Genomic DNA, 26,232 nt, shown 5'->3' with positions numbered 1-26,232 from the left:
GTGCTTAGTCTGCCTATTGGGTAATCCAGCCCTGCCTACTCAGCACATCTGAAAGTGAGTCTGAAGACAAGGACACTACCATGGTATATCCTAGAATGGAGACCAGATTCTGGCCTTGATTGGCTGACCCCAGTGAGAGCTCCACTTCTTTGGCCCTAAACCTCATGACAGAAGCATTTAGGTCAGGGGTCGGCAACCTTTCAGCAGTGGTGTGCCGAGTCTTCATTTATTCACTCTAATTTAAGGTTTCGTGTGCCACTCATACATTTTAATGTTTTTAGAAAGTCTCTTTCTATAAGTCTATAATATATAACTAAATTATTGTTGTATGTAAAGTAAATATCATTTTTAAAATGTTTAAGAAGCTTCATTTAAAATTAAATTAAAATGCAGAGCCCCTGGACCGGTGGCCAGGACCCAGGCAGTGTGAGTGCCACTGAAAATCAGCTTGCATGCCACCTTCGGCACACGTGCCATAGGTTGCCTACCCCTGATTTAGGCCCATTGCTGGCACACCCAGGACACCCATAAGACCAGCCTCAGATGACGAGTCTGCCCCACCAGAATTTCCAGACCTCCTTGAAGAAAAACAGGCCTGTGATGACCCACTAGGTTGTTGGACAGGGGGGACATACAGTTGGAAGGTGTCTCTGGTACCCTGGACCTTCCAGTGCTAGACCAAGAGATGCAGGGGCCTGTGCCAATAGCTGAGGGACCCTCAAGGAGAAGACAACTCTTTCTCTGCTGCTCAGCCTGTTTCATTTTAAGACCATGCCCTTTGGGTTACACACAGCAGCGGCCACTTTTCAACGTTTGATGGACTGATTACTCCAATAGCACAGTCAATATGTGGCAGCATGCTTGGATGACGTAGTTATCTGTAGTAAGGATTGGGGCTCCCATCTTGAAAAAAGAGTTTAGCTGCCAAATGGGCAATAAAGAACCTGCAGTACTCCCTGATCACGTGCCCCTGCGCTGGCTAAATGTGATGAAAGAGACAAATCCCAGGATCATGAGATGGTACCTGTCATTACAACCATACACCTTTTGGATACAACACCGAGCAGGAAGTTTGCATTGTAATACCAGTTTTCTGTCCAGGGATGCAGCCTACGCTGGGCTAGGCCTCAGTCTTGTGTGGGAGGATATGTAATGGTGTCTACAAACCAAATACTGAGAGTAGATAGAGGGGGAGGAGACAGGAGAGCCTCTCTTGTTTGGAGGCAAGCAGCTTGACCACACTAGCACACAGCTGCCAGAGCTGTCAGTCATGGAGGTAGGCACCCACAACTGCATCCAATAGAAAAAACAAGGCCTGCTATAAAGGGGAGAGTACACAGAAAGAAAGGAAGTCAGAAAGGTCTGTGATAGCAAAGGGGCAACACCCCTGCACCAGCCTCCCTGAACATAGCCTAGAGACTGAAGCATGCTTCTAGACTTAGAGGTGAAGTTTCAAGATCTGCCTGACCAGTGACTAACAAAGAAGGGCCAGTCAGGGGTAGCAGAGACCCCTCAAAAGACCACACCAGGGGCCGGTGACAGTCCCACATAAGCCTTCTGCATGCTGACCCTCTACACAAGAATGAATTTCATCCTGTATGCTTTAACCCTTTCCCTGGGTAATGTCTTAGGCTAAAGCAAGAGAGAAAAAAGAAGGGGACCATTTATAATTGCTGATCATCTAAAGAGCAGAAACTAATGCCGAAACCAAGAAAATGATGAAAGTGGTCCTGATTTTATCAGCATATGGAAAGAGTAAAATGTAATCCAATGAGATAACCGCTTCCCTTTCAGAAGTAACAGATGTTTCCTTGCTTAGCTGCTCAGACTAAATCCACAGTTATTTCATTAGTTTCAAGATACAATCCATCAGACTGGGCTTTCATTTCTCCCACTGCCAATGATAAATTGCTCATTGTCAGTCAATGGAAAATGGGCTGTGTGTTCTGCAACCCAACAGGAAAGCTACATAAGGATCCTGGCTGCAGAGAAAGCACAGTTGGTTTGAACTTTCAGGCCTGACTGCCAACTGCCTTACAACCTGGGTGAGCATTTACTCCCATGCAAGGTGGGCGTCAAAGGCTACTGTGCCGAGGGGTAGCCTTTTACACTCTCTTTGCACAGGTTTAAGTGACCGCACAGGGTGCAAAGCAGTGGAGAGCTGGACCAGTGCTTTCCAGCTGCCGCAGTTGGTGCAGTGCTCGAGACGGGCTTCCAGAGTGACTGGCTTTGTGGTTTTTGGTAGTGGAGCCAACATTGTAGAATTTGCTTCTCCTTTAAATCATCTCCCCGATTGGCTAGCCTCAGTGGCTCCCCACTCAGCTTGCTGGCTTTTGTGGATCTCATTCCTATAGACACCTAATTCTCCGCTGCATTGTGTAGGGAGCCTGGGCACGAAACAGGGCTGTGGATGCCACTAGGCAGCAGGCTACCTAAAGTTAGGCATTGCAATGCTGAGCCTAAGTCCCCTTTGTGGCTAAAACCCGATGTGTTTTTCTTAACTATGTTCTAGACACACCCAGTTTGGCCGTCCTCCACAAGTGGGCATAGGCAGGACAATTAGGAAACCAATTAGTGACTGAACATGGGCTGCGTTTAATTCCCTTCCAGCAATTACCAGGACTCTAAAAAAGACTCCAGAGTTCAATGAAGTATCTTATGGGTTATATCAAGTGGTTAGTAGGCACAGTACAAATCATATGAAGAATTGTAAAGCAGCACTCAAGAGTTAAACTGCATTCTCAGGAAAGTCACTTTGACTAGCTGGAAGAATGGTCCCCTTCTTTCTGCTGCTCATTAAAGTCCAGCAGTGCTCAAATGCAGGAAGAGTGACACTGCAGAAATAAAGAAAAACCTGGGGCTCTCTTAAAGGGAAAGACTGTACAATGAGCATAAACTCTGGGATAATATTTGTATGCTGGATCAATGTTTTCCTGTGACAACAATATGCTCTTCATACATAATCCAGACGAGTCTGACTGTATCTCCTGGTTTACAGTGTGATTTTATGCCCCATGTTTCCACTATGCATGAGATGCACTTGGCTGAGGGGAGAATGGAGGCTGCAGGGAGCCACTTGCAGCTCCTTGGATCCTGGGTCAGTTGGCGCTGGTGAAAATTAGAGCAGATGGGGGTGCTCTGACCAGTGAGGATCAGGTGTAGTAGAGCTCTGCTCCACACACTCTGCCCCATCAAGCTCCCAGTCCTCCCCTGACATGTCCACTCCTCTCCCTTACACCACAGTTGACATGTAGTGTCATAGGAAACAGTGCAAAGTGAATTTGGTGGACTGAACATCCATTGGGTCCTAACAGAAGTGATCAAACAGAACAGTACAATTGAAGCAAACTAGGGAAATGTTTAGACAGAGATTTTTTTTTCATGTAGGGGCACCATGCATTCTCTTACCAGAAGAGAAACATAAATATGATTTCAACCTTGAATTTCTCATTAAGCTTCACGTGAACATTAATCTAGATACGAATACTAGCTAAAATATTCTAGGGATTAGGTAACATCATTTCTATTAGACAAAGATGTGACTCCATCTGCTGGTTGAGAAAAGAAATATCCCAGGAAGCTTTCTAGAATACGAGGACAAAATTTTCCCTGTGCAACCCACAGTGTGGTTGTCTGGAAATCAGACAAGAGACTTTTACACCTAATTTCAAATAATGTCTTTCATAACAAATTACCTAAAGAAAACTCAGAGAATGTAGGTAGTAATATAACTCTATAGTGACTAATCCTATATGTGTTTTATTTGCATTGCATTAATTGAAGTTGAGCATTTACACAAAATTATATGAGCTAAACTTTTTAAATGATCATTTTTATATTATTTTAAGTATCTTTAGTTGCATGCTGCTGAGATGAGAACAGGAAAATGACATAATATTATCACATAATAAGGCAGAATACAATTATGAAGATTTGTCAGAGACCGCTAAACGAAAACATCCATAAATACGTTCACTTCATTGTCAAATTCAAAAAACATCTAAAAACGAAGTCAGAATATTCCTCTTTAGAAAGGGTCTGTATTCAGCACACTAGTGGGCTAAGTATTAAGTGACATCTTTAACAGCCGTATCCCAAAAAATAAAATAGTCCGAGTGAAAATATTGCAGTATGCCCACCAAAATATGCAGTTGTTCATATTACAGTAGTCACACACCAAAGTACTTTGCAAAACCACAGACATTAGAGATTGAAAAGACCTATCAGGTGATTAATGAGAGATGGCCCAAACCCAGAATCTCAAAACCAAACTTCTGAGGGGTTTGGATTCAACTCAGGGGATCCAAATCTGGCCCTGTTGGATAATCCAGAAATTCCAGGATGAAGCCAAAACAGGAAAGTTTGTATTTTCCAGTTCCAATTCAGATGAACCCAAAATACTACACAAACAAGGCAAATTCATAAGAGTTTGCCCAAGATGGCATAACTATTGTGTGAAAAGATGGTCTTAGTTCAGATTCAGTGGTGCTGAAATCTCCCACACCCAACCCTAACTGGCCTAGATCAGAACATATGACTTATCTCTAAATTAAAACTATCCACATTGTCTTCCTCCCTTTCTATCTACTCCAAGACTGTTCTTAATGTTGTATTGATGTTTCTAAATCACAGTTTATTATAAGTAATCATGTAAACTATAGTTCAAATTAACCATCATGGATATTCATCGAATATTCAACTCTATTTTTGTTCATAGCATTAACAGACCATTCTAGAGACAACAGTTATCATATAAATAAAATGCAAGCATGTTGCCTTAGATCCACACCTTTTAAAGAATATTGTTCAAACACATACCCTATACAAATGCAGGATCAATATGGACATCAAATGCAAACTAACAAATGAAATCACTAAAAACTCTAGGGTGGATTCCTGTGTTTTGTCCAGTCTATTTTTTAAAGTCAAGGAACAACAAAGAAAAAAAAATAATAAAAAAATACATTAAACAAGCCCACAAATTTACTGTCTGGCATTGGTTAGACTAGGGACTATTGAGACCATCGTGACTGTTGGCAAAGGTAATCACACCTATCTGTGATGTTACCTTGTCCTTTCACCCCTCTGTTGTATAGTGAATCTATATCTTACATTTAAAGACCCCTGGGACAGGGCATTTGTTTGCAGAACACCTTGTAAATGGGGCTCCTGGGGACCTGTTTGGAGTCTCTAGACACCACTACAATAGAAATATATATTAATAATTATTTGAGAAATAGTAAGTGAAAACATATTATTTATGTCTGACTTAAAACTATAGCATCGGCTAGGGAATATAAAGAGTGAATGAAACATGTCTGATTCCTATACCATTCATTTAAAATCTTTTGTGTGTGACAGGGTGCACAGAGCCTCCCTGATTTTCAGCAAACAAAGAGTTAACTCCTGCCTCCCCCTCACACAGGTAGTCATGGACAAGTAAGGAAGCAGGGCTGGAGATTCAAACTCCAATCAGGCTGCTGGGGGAATTCAGCAAACTCTATAAGAACAGCTACTTGGGTGGTCCTAAATCCTTAGGAAGGGTGCATTTCACATGAAGTTATTCTAGGGGCTGGCTTATAGTATAGGTATTTTTAATGGGGTGTTTTTTGTTCCTTTTTCTTTTTTAATTATGTAAAGTGATTTAGAAATCATTCTTACTGTACTCAGGGTAAAACCCTGAGGAGGAAAATTTGCTGATTGGAAGACTGAGTTCCCTGTCATTGAATCAGTTGATCTGTTTCACCAGCTTCCACTAAGGTTAGAGTTTTTTATTGTTTTGATTCATTTGTTTGTCTGGGGGATAAGATGCTGCACCAAGAAGTCGCTTAGCTATGGATTCTAAGCTACCCTAATGTTCAATGGTTAGAAGATCAGCTCAAATTGACTATCCTGTCTTAACTTTTATTATTATTCCTGCCTCCTCACAGGTGCATGCATCTTAATGGCCCTTTGCCAAGAGCACCAGGTTTGAGGCTTGTTTTATAGCTTATGCTAATACCCTGCCTGTTAATCAGTTAGCTTTCAGGGTTCATTGTAAATATTTAAACTATTTTTTGCCACACTGAAGTAGCCATGAAACTTCCTAAATACAAGTTCAAAAGGAATTGGAAACTGAAATGCAGCTTTCAAGCAGATTCAAAAGTAGCTGTCATGGACAAGTCTGGGAGACTTGTTACCAGGCTTTTGGGCTTGTGGACGGTCCTAGGAAGTGATGACCAGAATCCAGAGGGGTGCTCTCCCCACTCCACTAAGAGGGTGTATGGAACCAAGATGAGCCCCCCACCAGCCTCCAGTGCACCTTGCCCCTTAGAAGTCTGGGGAATGATGACCCACAAGCCTAGTCCCCCAGCCTGCTCCACCAGAACCATCTTTACAGGTCTGGGGTGACCCTCATGCTGTTCCTGATTGTCCCTGCTGCACCCTATAGCTCTTTGTCTCTGTACAGGGGATTTGGGGGTAGATATTCACCAAGCAAGGGCCCAAGGGTAAGTGGTCTGTTTTGCCGGGCCACTTCTTCTCCTGGCTAGATGGAGGGATCCAGTGGTGATAGGAAGGTTGAGGTACTACATGCTCACTGAATTGATGGAAGTGTCTTCTGCTCCCAGAATATAACATGAGTGTGAGCTCACTGTGACAGTGTGTGATGGTAGGAAGTGAAACTCACTACACAAAGCAATGTCAAATGCTAGCTGTAAATAAATGGCTAAAGTTTTTTGTTTTTTTGCTTAAACCAGGGGTGGCCAACCTGTGGCTCTGGAGTCACATGCTGCTCTTCAGGGGTTAATATGCGGCTCCTTACATAGGTGCCGACTCGGGCTGGAGCTACAGGCGCCAACTTTCCAATGTGCTACAGGGTGCTCAGTGCTCAACCCCTGCCTCTGCCGCAGGTCCCGGCCCCACTCCACTCCTTCCCCCAAGGCCACCGCACCTTCTCCTGAGTCTGCCACGCCCTTACTCCTCCTCTTTCCCTCCTTCCCCCCACCCCCCCCAAGCCTCCTGCACACCACAGAAGAGCTGATCATAGCGGGCAGGAGGTGCAGGGATGGAGGGTTAGGTGCTGATCGGTGGTGCTGCTGGTGGGTGGGGAGCTGACGGGGGGGTCCTGACGTATTATTGTGGGTCTTTGGCAATGCACATTGGTAAATTCTGGCTCCTCCTCAGGCTCAGGTTGGCCACTCCTGGTCTAAACTTTCAGTTTGGGTTACGCCTCTCTGGCAGTTAAAAATAAACCAGAAATCTTGGACCCTGCCCCACAGAACTAATGTGATCTGCATATAAGCCAGGAATGATATAGAGGGGAGTGGGCAGGATAGGGGGAAACTGGTTACAGTAACAGGCTTATATGGTGGTTGTGGTTAGTAATGCCTCCTCCTAGTTATAACGCAAGAGGAGGCATTCAATGTAATTATAAGGAGATAAACATTAAAACTGTGTGTGTATTACTAAGCACAGCAACTGTTTAAGCCTATTACTTCTCCCTCCTCCCCACTTTAACATTACTTTTTTATAGTTAGCTCACATAAACTCTTTGGGACAGGAGACATAGGGACTTGTTTTTTAAATGTCCATTTAGCCCTGTTTTGTTGCCCTTTTACACTATGTATAAACCTACAGATAGGTTAAGGTAAGATAAGATAAAGGTTAAGAGTCATGTAGGATTCCAAAAAGGACAAGACATGATTATGACCCAATTACTTTAAGATTTTTTTTTACAGTGTATATAAACCTTTGTGCTTCAGGGCATAAAGCTAAGGGCTTGTCTACACAGAACTGTAATGGAGACTATAGGCGAGTGATTTCTAAAGTGCATTAATATGATGCACATTAATTGGTTGTTGTAGACCCTGCTGGTGCACGCTAAAGATTCTCTAGTGTAGTTTATATAGTATGATTTCAAACAGTACTACGGTAAAGAGCACTAGGGAACCTTTAACGTGCACGAGCAGGGTCTAAATGGACCAACTAATGTGCAATACATCAGTGTGTTTTACAAATCACACCCTTGTAATTTGCATTATTCCACTGTGCAGACAAGTCCTAGCTGATCAAGAGTAATAAAAACTTGCTGTGGGCAGGTTATTTCAGAATTTTCTATCACAGGATTTTTTGCACCTTGCTCAGAAGAGTCTGATATTGACCACTGTGAAAAAACTGGATTTGAGAGATGTACTGCTTTTATTCTGTATGTTTGTAGTTTTGTTCAAGCCATGTTGGTCCCAGGATATTAGAGGGACAAAGTGGGTGAGGAAATATTTGACCGTGTCTCTTTATTCTAGATGGCAGTTTCTAGTTTCTTAACATAAATTTTCACAGAGTAATAATATAATAATTTTTAATTTTTAAAACTGCAGTGCCATTATACCTAGCACTTATACAGACTAACACAAAAATGAGGCTTCATTGATTTTGTGAAGTGCTTTAGGATCTTCTGCTGAAAGATGCCGATACAAACATGAGATGGCTATTGTATCATGCTTTGCACCTGTTCTGATCACAGAAGCATAATAAGAGAACCACTTTTAAGGTTTTATTTTGGAAAGACAAAATTCTGTTTGCAGAAATTGGTGGTGGTATGAAATCATAAGACTAATTTTGGGCCTTACTGTCATCTATAGGGGTTGCTCCCACACATGGAGACTGGAAATTCTGTAAGATTCTACTCAGTTTCCCATTAACTCTATCAGGATTTGGGAATTCGGTTTGCTTCCTGAAAAAGGAGGGGATGAGTCTAATGTGACCTGTGAAGGCAAGGGCTATCTATGCAAAGACCCTGATTCTCTACAGTTAACACCTTTGCTCCTACATGATTTCAGCTGCCAGAGAATCCTAACTCAGGTGTTTCCATAGTATGAAAAGGGGAAAGCAGGTTGCAATGGCCAAATGGTACAGTTCAACCCCTTGGAAGGGAATCTGCAGGGTTAGTAGAAGAAAAGTAACAGAAAATGAATTTTGCCCCTTACTCCCCCGCTCCACCCCCCCAACTGCTTTTGATATTTTTTCCATCTGGATCTGTAAGTTTCTTATCCATCTTTGACCATGCTAAGTTTGTTACTACTTAGGTTCTAAAACAATATTTTTTTAGGGATTTATAATAGGTCCCACTGCAAACTCATCTTCATCCCATTAATAAGACTGCATGTCTGATAAGTTTTCTGAAGTGTATTTAAAGGGTATTTAAAAAAAAATCAGAATTTACCATTTAAAAATACCTATATATTGAAGAAATGCAGTCATGTATTTTAGAATAAATTATAACGTTAATAAATGTTTGTAGCTAAAGCCGTCACTGAGAAGAAAAATAAGTACAAAGTAGATTGTTGACCCATTAGAAGACAGTTAAACAATGTAGAATAAAGTGCTCTGGTCCTGAAGTTTCTGTAATGAAGGTAATTTGTTGATCCAATAAAAGTTATCTTGTAAAATAGTACGGAAGGCAGTAAGGATGAATGTAATGTTGGGGAAGGATATTAGAAATCGGCACTACTCCCTGAATTTTGGGACACTTGCCAGGACAGATCCATAGTTTCCAAAATATCTGTGCACCTATAATAAAATGCTTCACTTATAAAACAATACAAGATGGAGGAAGAAGTGTAGTAGCAAGCTATCTATCTATGATGAGCTGATCCTACCAAAGGTAAATACAGCCAAGGCAAACCATCTTTATTTTTGGTAGAAACAAAATGAAGTAACTTTACAACAATCAATATTTTAAAGTTGTTTGGTGAGCTTTTCCATAGTGGAACTCCACTAAGCCTAGTTACACTGAATAAGATATCACTTCGTATCTTCAAGTACAGCAAAAAAGACTAACAAAGTTAATGGCTATTAGGAATATTTATTCCAGTCATGGCAGCTAAAGCTTATAAAATTAATGGGATAGCAGCTATCCCTATATTTTTACCATCCACATCTTGCCCTTAAACCAAATAATCTTTCTTAATTTACTTTATTATATATCTGAAATTCAGTGCACCATGCAAATGTTTTCACACTACCTGCCTCCTAGACAAATGCAATATTCTTGAGCTTCACTCTATTTGTGCTCATATAAAAGATGAATTCTATTTTATTTATGCCTGCCAAGCAATGGATTGTGAACTAGCATTGTGTATTCTAGATGTATGTAGGTTCTAACTTTTGAAGCCTTGTAGCAATTTCAAATACAGTTTGAAGAACCAGGGTTGTTGTAACTTTTTTTTTAAGGACATATTTGCCATTTGACCAAATCAGAGTGACTGTGAAAAATAATTAAAAATAAATAAATCAGAATTGCATAATATTGAAGCAGTGCTTTCAAAGTCCATGTTAAAATGCAAAGCAGATTTATAGCAACTATTAGATAGTTACTGCATATCTTTAGAATAGATAGTAAATAAGAAAAAATCTTTAAGCGTTGTTTGAGATATGGCAGAACTTAAAATGGCTGCCACTCAGTGGCAGTAACAACTTGGATCTTTTTATGATCAGTACAAATACTTGACAATTTACATAATTTAGGCATTGACTAAAATGTAGACCCCCAATCCTGCAATTGCTTACATACACAAATAATTTTACTAATCTTGTGAATGTCTCATGTAATAGGATTGCTCATATCTGTGAACTGAGCACATGGGTGAATGTTTGCAAGATGGGGGGGCCTTAGCTATGTTACTAATTTTTTTACTATTTTATACTTTACTCCATAGTTATTACACAATTTTAGACTTGGGAGTATAGGCAATACTTTTATAAATATAATTTAAGGATATGTTCTGTATCATATATTTGTGTTTAGAGAGAATGAGGCCCTTTTAAAAATGTGGGCATCTCCTACCTACACAAACTCATTTATTTAACTCTACATGATTCTACTGAGGTCAACGGGTGTAGAAGTGGGTCCTTTGTTAGGAAAGACACCTACTTAAACTGGATCAGGAATGTGCAAAGTGCTCACATCATGAGTTTTCCTACATGCTTCTAGTCACTGAACCAATCGGGCCAGGTCAGATTAAACTAGTTTTATAATTTGGTGAATTCTTCTTAAGAAATATATATTCATATGCACTGAGTGATAATGAACAGTGCACCCAATCATGTTTCCACTTAATTCAATGACAACGTTCCAAATGGTATTTGAAGAAAGATCATACCCTTTAAAAGGACTAGAGTCCACTGAAGAAATAAATGCTTTGGCATGATTTTGTCTCCCAAGCAGAGAAGCAGTTTGGGCTTTTTACGCTTGATCAGGTAACTGTGATGTTCATGCAGCATCAATGCATAATATAGAAATAGCCTTGTTTAATCAGATATGAGGCACTGATACTTGTCATTCAATACTAGGAATACTGTAAATGTAATATATTCCTAGTCTGTTCCCAACTGCATTTTAATCTCGCTGTTTCTTAATGCTTGTATCCTTTCATTTCCCTTCTGCTGATTAAATTACTCCATCTCCCTGTAAGTAAAGTGTCAGTTGCCTATGTCTACACTGCAGGTGAAGGTTTCCTTGTGTGTGGCTAGGCATGCCTGTGTTATTTTTAATCTAGCTAGTATGGATAACAATAGTGTAGACATGGTTGCACAGGTTCAGCATGGGCTAGCAACCTGAGTACATACCCGGGCTCACTCACAGGTTTGTATTTGGGCAGCTAGCCAGTGCAGTCACATCTATACTATCGTGTTACCTAGATTAAGGCAAGCACAGGTATGCTTACCTATGCTAGTCTGACTTTCACTTGCATTATAGTTGTAATCTTTTGATGCAAATATCCATATTCTCATCTGATTAATATCATGGCATCTCCAGTTTAACATATCATCAATCTGGAATATTTAAATTGCTAAAATTTGCTAAAGGAACGCCAGTTGTCACAAGTTAAATTGAAAGAATTTGTTCAGAATGTACACTTTGTGTAATGGACTTTACAGCATGTTCATACCTTTTTCTTTAGTGCACAAACAGTATTATATAATGGCAATATGCTTTGAGATTTTGATACTTTCTGATCTTAAAGGCTTTGGTGTAACTTAATATTTGTACTCCAGTCAGCTACAGGACAACAGCAATGGCAAAAACATTGACAATGCAGTTCATAGTCCGGTTTTCCCATCTCACTGTGCAGGTACCTAAAAGATAATTAAAAAAAAAAAATCAGAAAATAAGCTTCTCTGTTAAATTCTAAAACATGCCTTCTCTGTTAAATTCTATTACATTTCAGTGCAAAAGACCAGAAATTTAGGATTAAAAAAAGCTCAGATACTCATTTCTCTGAGGAAATGTAATAGGAATTTGTAATCCTCTCCATAAAGATGAATTTACTCTTACCTTTTTCTCTTTGGAATACAGAAACTAATACCATCAAAACTGCATCAAACTTGCACATATTATTTACTAATAAAGTTAGTTTTAAATAAGATAAAAACCCCAATATAATATAACAAATTAAATTCTCTCTATAAACCTGGAGAAAAATAGCTTTTTCTCCAACTTTTGATTCTACAGCTAAAGATTAGAGAAATGTAAATAGCTATGGAGTGTAAGAATGGAGTGAAAAGCTCTGATTAATTACTTCCTCCTTTCCTCGTGAACTAATAATTTTCCTGAGGTCAGAAAATCATTTCTTGTTCTTCCCTATCACACAACATATAGCGTTTGATAGTTACTTAAGCTCAAAGCCTACCTGGCACAGTCACAGGGAGAGAAGATTGGTTCAAAATGAGTTTTTAAAAACATTGATTTAAGTTAGTCCTTGCCACTCTGCCAACAAGGAATTCCCCCTCCCTCCACGTTCAGCCAATGAATCAATATTTTCAAATCCTTTTATATACTTTTTGGCTCTTTTGCTTTTTTGTATGTAAAAGAAACTTCCATGGCAAAATAAGAATAGACTTGTACTACACTTATGATATTAAGAACATAGATAAGAATATGTGGTTTTATTTACTTGGACATAATGGGAAATCAGCAAAAGAAGCTGCTGCTCTGACATTTCTAAAGCCAACAAGATATACATATCCCAACAAACTCTGACCTGAATGTACTTATTTATTGGAACCTATTTTCTAACTAACGATTCAACTCAGTCTTGTGTTTTAAATGCCGTCTTTTGACCTGTTTTACAACAGAATCCTGGTGCCTCATTTTAAGTCCTTTCTACGGTACTTGAAGAAACTGAGCCTTGGCAGGCTTGAAAGCAGTCCAATAATCTTACCACACCACACGGTGAACTGAAAAGGGGGAACTTGGAAATAATGTAGCAGTGAATAAAATAAAGGAACATGGCAACTGACTGCAAGAAAGAAATAAAAGCTTTAGCTTAAAAAAAAAAAGCCAATTCTTTATTCGTGCCAGCTTCTCTTAGAGTAGGGCAGTCCACTTATAATAAGTAGGCAGACATTCAGAATTGCAAATTTACATTTAGAGCACACACTACTAATTAAGTCAGCGTCCCTACAATTGAAGATCTTCTATGGGGACTAATTTGCACAATCTTTCTTTCATACTGAAGATAGCTCCACTGGTATTGCTAATTTTGTCATACCCCAGTGTTCTCCATCCATCTATTATTCATTCAATCCTGAGTGCATCTGTTGAAAATGCATACAAGGCTTCTGGGTCTGGAGTTGGGTGGCTTTTTGTAATCAACCCTTCAAACTGCTAAAAATACTATTTGTAGCACAGCTGAGCAATGGGTAGCACATTCACCGTCTTTTATTTGACTTGAATCTGAATGAGGGAACTTACCATCAGTTGTGGTATCCCAAAAGCACGAGCTTGCTGTGTGGAGACCAGCGCCACACTTCTGCATCACTGCACAGGTTACTGAAGGACAGAGTAATAAAATCAGTGTTTTCATTAATAAAACAAGACTGATTAATCTGCAGACTGAGTGAAACTACTATCATGAAACATATAATTGGAAGCCACAGACGCAGCCAAATCTAATTCATTTAGTGACAAAACAAGACTGGCAGCCTCTTCCCTTTATGTATTTGTTATATCACACTGTCATAGACAAGCTCCCATTTTACTGACCTGCAAGCCTTCAGTTACCTTTTAACTAGTCTCAAAACAAAGAAAGCTATTATGCAACATTCCCTTTAAAAATCTTCATATTAAGATTTTTAATGAGAGTCTACTGAAAGTGTCTTAACACTGATCTATCATTTTTGGGGTAACTGTTTAGATATCTTTTAGACTACGTAGTAGCACAGGTAGTGGCAGTGGAGACATGACGGAGCCAGACTGAGTACATAGCCACTGGTTTCAGGCTCAGCCATGCTGCTGCTACCGTGGCTATGCTGTTATACACTGCTCTGAGAGTTAGCATGAGTATGTATACGCAAGGAGAGGAATCACGCCCCTAGCTCGCAGTGTAGACATAACCCTAGAGGTATGCAAATAACCCCTTTCCCAGAAAGCTCATTGGTATGACTAAATTCCCTAATTATCTTTTAAAATATTTAGAATTAATTTGCACTTGAAGGCACAGCCATTCACCAAGTTGGTGTGGAGGCACACTGTCCCAGTGCGAGCTGCAGGAGGAATTGTGCCTGACACAGATGGTGCTTTTGGAACTCCTCTGAGCAGAAGCAGCATGTAGTCTTACACAATCTTTTAAGTGGGTGCAGCATCTAGCATGGTCCAGCTGCCTTTGAAGAAGCAAGTGCCAGCATCCGCTCGAGCTGGAAGGAGTCCTTGCACCCCCCCAAAGGAAAGACCTGCCCTGCCACTGTGTCCAGCCTACACATATGGGCCAAAGTGGGCATAGTGTGTACTTTTCCCTTTTAACTTCTCCTCTACATGTGCATCCCTGAAAACTGTGGACACAATCTACCTTTTAGGATGAAATCAATTGAACATCCTCTATAAGGGTGTGTACTGTATGCTAAACCTCAAGTACAAATATTTCTAAAATCCTTTTGGTAAGGATTTAGATTAATACAACCTACCTTCTGAAATTATGAGAATTTTTGGCAGATGTAATAACTTTGGGTTTTCTTTACTTTCCCTTTGTTTTTTGTTTTTTTTAAAGAGAAACAGGAAAGACAATTATCAGATTTAGCTCCTTTGGGAAGGGACTGTCCCTATGGTATGACTTGTACAGGGCTAGGCACACTATCAGCATTTAGCATCAAGTAAAAATGAAAAAACTGCCACAGTTTTGTTGCATATAAATGTCTAAGTGATTAAGCATACACACAAATAATACGGACAGTTTCTCAGTTCCTAATCACCTGTTGGGGAGGTGCGGGGGTGTGTGTGTGGTGTGACAGATGGGTGAGACGGGAGAGATTACAGTACAGGAGAAAACTAAGAGGGTATGTTTTTAAACTTCAAAGTACCTCCTAGCTTGAAAACGAATTCTTCCCAGCAATTACTCATCTGAACTGTATAAGGCGAAGTATGGATACTGGTACTTACCAATGTATTTGTATGTTTTTCCTAGTTTTACCAGGTGTGTTAAAGATTGCTCCACTATAGTTGCAGTCCACTGATTGACTTTGTTGTGATTGTAATCTATCTTGCCCAAAATCCCTTCTATGCACTACAAATAGAGAAAAATCAATTGCACTAGTAATACATCAATATGAAATGTCTCAAAACAAACCATGTTTAATAGAGTAACTCCAAATATTTAATAAACAATCCCAGAACACTTGCAGGACAACTGAGTATCTTAGACTAATCATTTGAAATCAATTTACCTCACTGCATACCAGTTGCTGAATTGGGAAATGAAATATAATTCAGCATCCATAGATGCTGGGATATTTACTATATATTCTTCTGTCTAGCTCAAAGGTACAACTGATGTGGCAAAGTGAGGCTGTCAGTAGAAATGTATTGCAGAAAATACCTTTTAAATAGTTAAGACTGCAATGTGACTTCTGTTTAAAAGTCAAGCTTTCTTGAAATCTACATGCTGAATCAGATTCTTTTGAAAGCAGGTGTGCCTCAGGAGGGCACAGGGTAGGGTTAGTGACCCTAATTTGAAGTAATTTGAGGTGGGGGGGGAGCAGTTTTTGTTTCTAGCTTTTTTTAACAGAGCTAGGGACCAAACTATTGATGTGATGTGGATAAAAATAGTTTCAATCTGTTTAATCAATGTAATGCATGGCACCCTCTAAGTGAGAGGGTGCATGGGAACCCAAACAGAGAGGATATTTAAAATCATGTTCACTACCCTTGCACAGCCGTGTTGCCTGAAAGGATTACAGCTAACATGCACCCATAAAGGGGAAAAAAGTGAGAGGGTTTCTATGCAGTTACTTTATGCTTCCCCGGGGCATTTATGTCCGCACATTCCTTTGAACCTGACCTTTTCTTTGTACACCTGCACAATAAATATTTAATAACTCATGTTGCTAGCTAAAAGATGTCTTACGTGTTTTTATTTATGGGGAGGTTTTACTGTGCTTGCTGTTAGGTCAGCAGGCAATCTAACCAAGTTTTGTTATATCAGGTGGGGAGGAGACAGAACTTTGGGGTGGGGAAGGGAGGAAATGGTGGATGGGACAGGAAGAGGGGTTGCAGTTGTGAGGGGGCAGAAAAGGAGTGAGAGGTAACTTCCTGATCTTGGGAGCAGGTTAATGTGGTTTCCAAAAACACGGCATGGAGGTTTGGAACTAGCAGTGCAGGTACGTTGACTGCTGAGAGAAAAGGACTGTGTGTTGCCAGAGTTGTCAACATGCAGATTCTAGGCAATTCCTGGATCACAAGGTTGCAGAAGTTTCCCAGACAGCAAGGTGTACACCATGACAAGTGATTTGGGTTGAGACAGGTGGTCTACATTGGCATTGTGTTTTGCCCACTTTCTGGTGTGTAACCATTGATCTGAAGTTGTGATCTACCTAATGTGAAGTGAAGGCAACATAGTAAAGGCCTAATGAAGGCCCAGCATGAGGCCTGAACCAAACTAAAGTAATGGTCAAGACTGTGCTAGCATAGAAAGCAAAGTTAAGCTGTGAGCAAGAAGCAGGCCCTGCTCACAGAAGCTGGCAAGGAAAGGGCTGATGTTGCAGAAATACATATTCATTTAGCATAGTTACAGTATAAACATGGTACCAAGACATACCATACGGGAACATTCCACAGATAACATGGAACAGGCCGACCCATCCCAATGACAGGGGCAAAAGGGTAAAATGATGGATAGAGTTGTTTTGATCGAACCAACAGGTACAAGGTGCGAGGCGGCACCTTACTACGTAGAGGGGTTGTACCTTGCTGCGTAGAGGGGTTGCACCTCAATACGTCAGGAGTGATGTGTAACTTGTTTGTATGTGTGTATAAGAATGCATCCCTGAGTGGATATCTTTGTCCGGCCACGGGGGCAGTGGAAAGTCCCGCCACTGAGCCGGGTCCTTGCTAAGAGGCACTTTTCTCGTAGTATGCCCTGAATTAGGCTCAGAAACCTACAGGGAACTGCAATTGTGTCCGAGATCGCAATAAACCTGGCCGAGGTGCCTTTGTACCTTACTAGACTCTGTGGTCATTGGGGGTTCTCGTCGGGTTTGCTGTGTCAGCTATCTGCAGAGCTGGGGCAGCACACAGAGGGAACACACGCACGCAGCCAAGTGATATCAACAGGAGAAAGCAGAAGCACCACACCGGTAGCCTCTCACAACACCTGACACACTGACAATTCACTTGAATGGAAATGATCTGGCTCTTATTCCTGGTGTTCACCTCATACAATGTATGAAAGCAGATTTGGACCACATCAGAGATTTGTGTCCGGGGACTGTAATAGTTTTCTGATTTGGCTGAGTGTCTGCATAACTGCTACAGCAATAAGATGAAAGCTATTAATAAGTGTTGGAAGAAGATTAATCAGGAAATTGGATGGGTCATGGCCGACCAAAAGTCTACTGTATTGCACAGAAATATTACGAGCTCTGAAACCTCACTGTTTTGGAAGCTTGGGTACTTTTATTGGATGGGGTCAGAGGATCTTTCTCTCAAATATAAAACTCTGTATTTTGGAACAGAAAAACATTTCTCTTACTGGCCCTGCCACAAACTCCACCCTCTAACCATTCTGAAACCTGAACAGAAACACTATTCCACTGAAACACAGTTTATTTTTAACTCCAGGCACTAAATATGAGTTGGGTTATGTGGGAGTGGGGGGAAGTAACAGCAATAGAAATTTTTGTATACCAGGGTGTGAAGACTTCAGGGAGATGTGTTCCCACCACCACAAGTAGGGGAGACTAGGTACAGTAGTGGGCCCGGTTACAGGGGCGAAAGGTAGTGAATGGGTCAGGGATATGGCTGGGGAGGTGTGCCAAAGCAGAGCTAGTGGGGTCCAGCTGGGGTGTGCACATGGGGGGATGGGAATGGCAAGATAGTGGTGGGCTGGCTGGTTTAGTATGCAATTGTGGGATGTGTACAACTATCTAAATGCCTACTAACCCTACCACCAACATATCTTTCCTGTTCAAAAAACTAGGAAATTCAATAGTAAAAAACTTTAACTTTCTATTAGTATAGTTTACTTGGTGGTTGATCACTGCCCACTTTGCAGAACTCTCAGTGGAGCAAAACTCAAACTTCTGAAAACTAGGAAATGCAATTAAGGTTGCCCATGCAACCTTAACTGTGCCCTCTTTTGGAAATGCCCCAATATGCCTCGTTAACACACGTAACTTTTACTCTGCCACCCTAAGAATTGTTGAAATGTACAAGCTTTTACAATCCCCAGGAATCCAGCTAACATTATGGAAGGACAAAGTGGGGGAGGGGGACAAAGGTTGCCCAATATCACATTCCATCTACCCTCTTCAAGCAATGCCTCAGTATGCACATACCACATACTCAGTAGAGATGTAAACAGCAGTTAAAAAAGGTGACCATGTAACTGATTAAAATTTTATTGGTTACACTGTTAAATGTCTAACCAGGGAACTAGGGGTGCCAGGGGTGCTACAGCAGCCCCATGTTTTACGTGGGGCCCGGCCACCGGCTGGAGTCCTGGACGGGGAACGGAGTTTAATCATTAACCGAAACCAATAAGACTGATACGCATCAGTCAACTGGTTAAACTTTTACATCCCTAATACTCACACTGGCCTTTGGCACTATTAAGATTCAGGAGGTTCCAGATCGTGGCCTACACTCATACGCTTAGTCAATTCCCCTTTGAAATAAAACCCCTTTGCCCTGCAAAGTATATAATGTGCAATTTTGCACTGAAATAACGCATACAGTATCCTGCAGGTATACATGCAGCTCTTCCCTTTGCTCATGCACAAAGGGTGCAAAACAAAGATCTCCTCAAATCACAATCAATGCTTTACTACGCACTTCAAAATAATCCAGACATCCTCATATCCCGAATATACCTTTACGAAACAGGCCCAACGAGTGTCTTCACCATTTAGCACAGATACACATAACATACTGACTGCACCTGGAGTGTTTACAAATAACTCCCATTGGCTACTGCCAGCTCCAGGGGAACATAGGGAAGGTGGTGTGTGCAATCATTTTTTTCTTTGTCCTTTAATAGAGTTAGATGGAGCTTTGTGGGTGAGAATGAACGAGTTGTGAAAGCACGTGAAGAATGTGTATTTCAGCAACTGTGGGGTTGGCAGAGTAAAGGTAAGTCTGTTATCCAGGTATATTGGGGCATTGCTGAAAGAAGGCAGTGTTAAGGTCTAATGCTTAGGTGGGCAACTTTAACTCTTCTGAAAACGGGGAAATACAGTTGGAGTTTTGCTCAACTCAACATTCTGCAACAGGATCACATACTGTACCACCCAGCAACCTTAATGGGATTTTTTGCCATTGAATATGTTCTAACAATTCTGTCAAGTGAACATTTGAGTTTATTTACAGTGAAGGAACTAAAATTTCCCATTCCTCTTATTGATAACCTGTGGCTGCCTGGAATGCTGAGGTATCACTGCTTGTGTTTTGAAGTACAGTATGGGTTCCTAAGTGCTACTGGAACATAAAAAAAAAAAAAAACCACCTTTCAGTAAAGGAACATATCTAATGGAAACAATACACGTTGGTTTAACCCAACGGTGTAAACTTAAAATGGTGAAAAACTGAAAGCATTCTCTGTAAATTTAATCCCTTCTAATTCTTATTAAATTGCAGCCTCTATCATAAAGGAATCCAGTCCTGTGAATTCACATGCTGAGACTAAATATAATATTGACCAATCTTAAATTGTAAAGAAATTAACATCTGAAAAAGTCTACATAATTAAATGAGATTGTGTACACTTTTTAGATTCAGTGATGTAAACCCCATACACTCAACTCCCAACTAAGTTATTTAGGAGGCCTATGCCCTGAGGATGGGCAGGATCAAACCCCTCAGCTAGTTTTAATCAACCTTTATACATTGTGACACTTACAGGAAGTAAGACAGGGCTGTTGGCTTCCATTTATTACTTTATACCGTTTTATGAATGTTTTTTCAAAAGAAATCTTCTCAAGGTTTCTAGTCTTTCTAGAGCTGCATTAATGCTAGACAACAGTATGGTAGCTTTACTTAACTTTTGAAATGGGGCATGAATACTTGGCTTAATTCCCTGTATCAGATGCGCAAAAAAAAGTGCACAGTATTTGTCCTTACCTTGAAAGGCTAGTTGTGTAAAGAGCTGAACTGTTTATCTGACATTGTTTTTGTGCTTGCTGTGCATACTGGAACAGTTTTTGAAATGTGAAGTTTAAGAGGACATGCAGAGAGGGACTTGCAGAGTCTGCAAAGTCCTTCAGGGAATCTCCTTTTAATACACTGTCTCCTTCAGAACTCCACAGGACCTGTAAGCAATAGGCTCTGCACTATTCAGTTGCAGGTTGCCATGGTGTTGCATTTAACAAATTCTATTACAGACTATTCATCATAGCCTACTTTTCCTTGTATAAAAAGGCATTAAAAATCTGTCTTCAAAACTAATTCCAAAATTATATTTATTAAATAAACATGCATGTATGCTAAAAGCATGAAAGTATCACTGAAAGTGATATGCAGCTTTTTCTAAATATTGTATTTCATTCAAGTCACTAAAATTGTTAAACATAGCCTACCTCCTTAACGATGTTGTGGGCTTCCTCAGCATTGAAGGTCATCTATAATTTAAAAAGTTAGAAGTATAATCAGTTACTTATAGCATTTCACATTATTCTGGGGAGAAAAGAAATACTTGGGATAGTTTTCCTTACCCCAACTAGAAAAGGCATAGATCAAGCACCAGACCCAGTTAAATTGAGAAAGTACTAATTCTCATCATTTTTGTTATGCTCTAGTGGTTCCTAGAAGTAGAGAGGCAGGGTTGAATAGATTAAATCTGGTTAGTTTAATTCTTCTACTCTGGCTGGGAACAGCATGGCAAAATGAAATAAATAAGATCTCGTCATTCACTTTACTGTTCTTAGAGTGGGCCCAGAAGTTTTTTGCATTTCTTGTAAAAAAAAAAAAAAAAAAAAAACTGATTTATGCTTTGGGGTTATCAACCTGTCACAAATATCAATAGATAACTAAACCAGTAGGATTTTCAAAGGTTATTTTTGAAATATGAACACTGTGCTCTAGGAAGATTGTCCCTTAATCCTTGAAAGGCCACATCCTGTGACTGGTGTTGTGCAGGTGGACCCGATACTGATATCAATGGGGTTTTGCGCATGGTGCAGAAAGCTGTGCAAGCAGACCCAGTTGCAGGAATTAGCCCTAAATCAAATCACTCCCTCTAAAGCCATTTTGCCATTCTCAACTTCTCTGCACTCTTTCAAAGCTCAAGAATTGTCCTAAGAATATATTCTCTTTTTACACAAGAAGACAGGGAGGAAAAAAAACAGGTGTAGATTTATTCAGAGTGAACTTAATAAACTGAAACTTCTACATGTGTTTGCCCCCCCCCCCTACCTCCACATCCCTTCTCCACAGCGATGCTGAAGCCTTCTTGCAGATGATTTTTTCATATCTTCGCCCCAGCAACTGAGCTTATGTCTTCTGGTGCAATGGTTGTATCTAGCTCTGCTTCAAACCACTGCCTACTCCCTATCAAGGACGTTGCAAGAAGCAGCTGCTGGTACAGATCTGGCTACCTGCAACTCCCACCTTTGCCAGACCCCACCCAGCCTCGTCCCCAGCGTGACTCTCTTCCCAGCCGCAGCCCAGGAGGGAAGGGGGCCTTCTGGACCCGGGCCCTGCGGCAGCGCCCTGCACCCAGCCGCTGTCACACGAGGCCAGCACCTGCCTGACACAGACACCCCGCGAGGCGGCGGACCCCGCGGGATACACAACTCGGTGCCACCCCCGGGCCGCGCGGGCTCCGCGCTGCGGGACACGGACACGGACACTCCAGCGAGCTGGGGCCCGACTCCCCTTCCCCGGGGCTCCGGCCGGCCGGCGGTTTGATTCCCCGGGGCCCAGCCCCCGAGGCCGCTCGCTCAAAGCCCGCCCCGCTGCACTCGCGCCGGGCGATGGCCCCGGGGCTGGGCGCGAGCCCGAGCCGCAGCGACCCCCCGCAGCGCCCCACCTCGTCGTTGTGGGGGTGAAACTCCTCCATGGCCCGGCTCCGGCGGCGTCTCTGGGCCTGGCGCGGCTCCGTCTCCCCCGCCCCGGCCGGCCTGCGGGCCTCCTGCGGCAGCGACCCCTGCCGGGCGCCGGGGGGAGCGCGCCCGTCGGAGCTCCCGGCACAACCGGATGGGGGCCCGGGGAGGGGCGGGGGGTGTCGATGATGGCGGGGGGGGAGGAGGTCCAGGTGCGGGGAGGAGACGAGACTCCTGAAGTGCACCTGACCGCACCTGCTCTGGAGTAAGTGGGCGGCAGTGAAGGGGCTGATGTCTGTGGTGAAAGCCCGTCGGTCACGTGCTGCCTGGTGCTGTGTTCTGGTGACCTGTCAAAAGGGGGACAAATGGGCTTGTGTGCTGCTCTCACGTCCCCGCCTCCAGCCCCTGCCGTGTATAATAAAGGCTGGAAAGGGCTTATGAGCAGGGCCGGCTCCAGGCACCAGCCCACCAAGCATGTGCTTGGGGCGGCGTGGCGGGGCCCTGGCTGGGCTCGCCACCCTCCCCCCGGGGGCTCCGGCCGGTCGGGGAGAGCGGAGAGCCATGGCGGGCTCGCCGCCCTCCCCCCAGCGCTCTGGCCGTCGGGGAGAGCGGAAAGCCCCAGCCCGGGCTCTCCGCTCTCCTCCCGGCGCTCTGGCCGGTCGGGGATTGTGGGCCCGCGGCCGGGCTTGGCGCCCTCCCCTGCCATGCTGGGGGGGAGCGGGTGGCTTTTTTGCCTAGGGCGGCAAAAAAGCCAGAGCCAGCCCTGCTTATAAGATTGGTGTGTGGGGAGGGGGATTCTTTCCTCTTCTGTTTTACCCCTTGTCATAACTATAAAGGGAAGGGTGTAACAGCTGTCCTGTGTACAGTACTATAAAATCCCTTCTGGCCAGAGACTCCAAAATCCTTTCCCCTGTAAAGGGTTAAGAAGCTCAGGTAACCTGGCTGGCATCTAACCCAAAGGACCAATAAGGGAACAAAATACTTTCAAATCTTGGGGGGGAGGGGGAAGGCTTTTGTTTGTGCTCTTTGTTTGTGAGTTCGTTCGCTCTTGGGACTGGGAGGGACCAGACATCAATCCAGGTTCTCCCCATCTTTCTAAACAAGTCTCTCCTATTTCAAACTTGTAAGTAAATAGCCAGGCAAGGCGTCTTAGTTTTACTTTTTCTCAACTTGTAAATGTACCTTTTACTAAAGTGTTTATCTTTGTTTGCTATGCTTTGAACCTGAGGCTAGAGGGAGGTTCTCTGAGCTCTTTAAGTTTGATTACCCTGTATTTTTTACAGAGATGATTTTTACCTTTTTTTCTTTAATTAAAAGCCTTCTTTTTAAGAACCTGATTGATTTTTCCTTGTTTTAGATCCAAGGGGTTTGGATCTGTATTCACCAGGGAATTGGTGAAGGTCTCTCAAGGCTACCCAGGGAAGGGAATTAGCTTTGGGATGGTGGCAGCGGACCAGAACTAAGCTGGTAGTTAAGCTTAGAAGTCTTCATGCAGGCCCCCACATTTGTACCCTAAAGTTCAAAGTGGGGATACAGCCTTGACACCCCTAGAAATATCAAGTCTGGCTCCCCTGGGTTTGCTGGAGAACCCTTGAGGTTTCCGGTGCCGCACTGTGGACAGGCGGTGGCCTACTGGCTAAGGTACCAGGCTGGCACGCAGGCGGGCTGGCTGTTTCTTTTCCTGACTCTGCACGTGTTAGAGCTGTGTGATTTGGGACAAATTATTAAATTTTATGTGCTTAAATCTTCCCTGCTGAAAAGTGGAGCTGATGCTTAGGCACCTTTTGTTAAACACTTGTGGATGAAAAATGCTGTATAAAGCAGTATAAAAATGCTGTATGAGCTTTTGTGTCTCTTCCTTGGGGGCTGGGGTGGTGGGATCTTTACAGATGGGCTTTCCCTGTTAAACCTTGGCGTTAAATAGGAGTTAAAACATCTTAAACTGCTGGAGGAAAAATCTTTCACCCTCAGTTGCTCCGTTTTCAATTTTTTTCCTTGTACTTTCATAATCACTTCAGTAGTCATAAACAGAGTTTCCAGATAGACACAACCTGAATTTTTAGTCTTTAAGAAAGTGAAAAAAAAAATCCTTTCAGGTCTCCTTCATATCTCACAAAGCAGCATAAAAGTTTATGGACCCTTCTCCCTTTGTAGTTCACCTTTTTAATAGCACCCCGTGTTCTGTGTAGTGACCCTGTTGTACAGGCAGGATTCTTCTTCCATGCAACTGCAAAAGAGAATGTTCTTTTATTATTATTTATTACATGTTGAGAGTGTGCACAATATTGCACAAAACCCAAAGATAGTTTCCTGTGCTAAAGAAAGTGCTTTTTTGTATTTATATTTCAGTTATAGAGCACCTTTAACCATGAAGGATCTCAGAGCATTTTACAGACTTCAGCTGATAACCAGAGGAATAATTTTTCCCAGTGGTGACTGTACTTTGATGGTAGAAAAACTGATCAGTTGTTCAGCTGGGCATAGCAGTTCTCCATAACAATATAATAAATGAAGTGAAAAATACCATTTGGAAACTGCAGCTGTCTGTAGGTAGGCAGAATGTAAATGAGAAATTGTCCCTAAGATTCCCGCCCCGCCCCGGAATTGGGTGGCATTTCCTTTTTACTCCGTAACTGGCACGTTTCTGTAATTCTGAAAGACTCTTCTTGATGCTGTATGATTGAATATGACCATTTACATCATTGATATTACCACTGTTATATAATTGCAACAAATTGCAACAAATCTTATACAAAGTATGTCATGTGTCAACCCAGGTATCATCTTTGTATCTGAAGTTATGAATATTGGCCATGGACTTGTATCTGATACATGTGTTATAGTCCTGGGTAACACCTACCAGACAGGATTTACATTGGTACCAGACAGCTAGGTAGTGATGGTCCATCAAGGACACTTCACTCTCCCAGTGGGCCATAGAAGAAACTCATCCTGCCCAGATAGCTGTATGGTCTTCCTGCTGATGCATCAGTTTTCGAGGGGCCAATAGCCACCTCCTGTGAGTCATCAAAGCATGTAACGGCATGTGATACTCTCATATGACCCTGGACTCCATCTTGGCCCAGTAATTTTCCATGCACCTGGGCTGTGAGTTTAGTTGGGACAGCAAAATTCCATGCACATGGCAGAGGATATATAAGGACCCTGACATATATCCATTTTTGTCTTCATTTTCTCTAGACTGGATTTCTAACAAGGAAGTTCTAAACAAGGACTGATGACCTCCAACCTGTTTGGGTAATTCCAGGGAGAGAGTTTTGCAAGCCAACAGTTTATTCCATCATTGCTATGATCCTGATCTATGAACACTGAAAAATCACTTGTATCTATATGATCTATTAATCATTTATAACTCTCTTCTTTTCTTTTATTATTAAACCTTTAGTTTTTAGTTAGTAAGGATTGACATCAACATAATTATTGGATAAGAGCTGAGTTATATATTGACCTGGCTAAGTGGCTGGTCCCTTGGGATTAGAAGGACCCTATATTTGATTAAATTGGTTTTCAGTAACCACTCATCATAAAGTTCAGTGTCTGTGTGGTGAGCCAAGGGCTGGAATGCCTAAGAAGACTGCATTTTTGGCTTCTTTGTTAACCAGTGTGGTGAGACATAAGTTCACTTTTGTTACTGGCTTGGTATAATCTAACGATAGAATAACCACCAGTTTGGGGTGAGTCTGCTCTATTTCTCAGCGGTCTGTCCTG

At 42.0% G+C, this 26,232-nt stretch overlaps 1 protein-coding gene and 1 long non-coding RNA gene across 7 annotated transcripts in view; one reads left to right on the top strand and one right to left on the bottom strand.

Annotated features, from left to right (window-relative positions):
- The first annotated feature begins 5,621 nt into the window (after window positions 1-5,621).
- LOC122174578 (uncharacterized) overlaps window positions 5,622-26,232 on the top strand; it is a 38,485-nt gene continuing 17,874 nt past the window's right edge. For 3 of the 5 annotated variants that reach the window (XR_006176617.2, XR_010595473.1, XR_010595466.1), the window contains exons 1-3: window positions 5,631-5,760; window positions 19,506-19,597; window positions 25,705-25,761. This is a non-coding gene — a long non-coding RNA (uncharacterized LOC122174578). Of the gene's footprint in view, window positions 5,761-19,505; window positions 19,598-24,918; window positions 25,054-25,704; window positions 25,762-26,232 lie in introns of those variants that run through there. The other 2 variants (XR_010595465.1, XR_010595467.1) reach the window with 2 other exon arrangements.
- Window positions 9,646-22,652, bottom strand: DYNLT3 (dynein light chain Tctex-type 3). Of its 2 annotated transcripts, none has more exons than XM_005294656.4 (5): window positions 22,491-22,652; window positions 21,040-21,081; window positions 15,413-15,536; window positions 13,733-13,810; window positions 9,646-12,114 (listed from the first exon to the last, which is right to left on the bottom strand). In XM_005294656.4, exons 1-5 carry the CDS (start codon window positions 22,518-22,520, stop codon window positions 12,038-12,040), a joined length of 351 nt encoding a protein of 116 aa, XP_005294713.1. In that variant the 5' UTR covers window positions 22,521-22,652; the 3' UTR covers window positions 9,646-12,037. The 2 variants fall into 2 exon arrangements, with proteins under 2 accessions (XP_005294713.1, XP_005294714.1); XM_005294657.5 differs by lacking the exon at window positions 22,491-22,652 and adding an exon at window positions 21,875-22,460.

This window comes from Chrysemys picta, chromosome 1 (genome assembly GCF_011386835.1).
Source record: "Chrysemys picta bellii isolate R12L10 chromosome 1, ASM1138683v2, whole genome shotgun sequence".
In the NCBI taxonomy this organism is placed as follows: Eukaryota; Metazoa; Chordata; order Testudines; family Emydidae; genus Chrysemys; species Chrysemys picta.
Note: the sequence above shows the minus strand (reverse complement) of the source record. Positions and strands in the feature narration are given on the sequence as shown.

Excerpts from the sequence above, each read along its gene's own strand:
- DYNLT3 (XM_005294656.4), bottom strand. The coding sequence starts at position 22,520 with ATGGAGGAGTTTCACCCCCACAACGACGAG. Across the intron at positions 15,537-21,039 it reads CCCACAACATCGTTAAGGAG|TGCATAGAAGGGATTTTGGG; the intron begins GTAGGCTATGTT and ends CTCTATTTGTAG. Across the intron at positions 12,115-13,732 it reads TTGGGATACCACAACTGATG|GTACCTGCACAGTGAGATGG; the intron begins GTAAGTTCCCTC and ends ATTATCTTTTAG.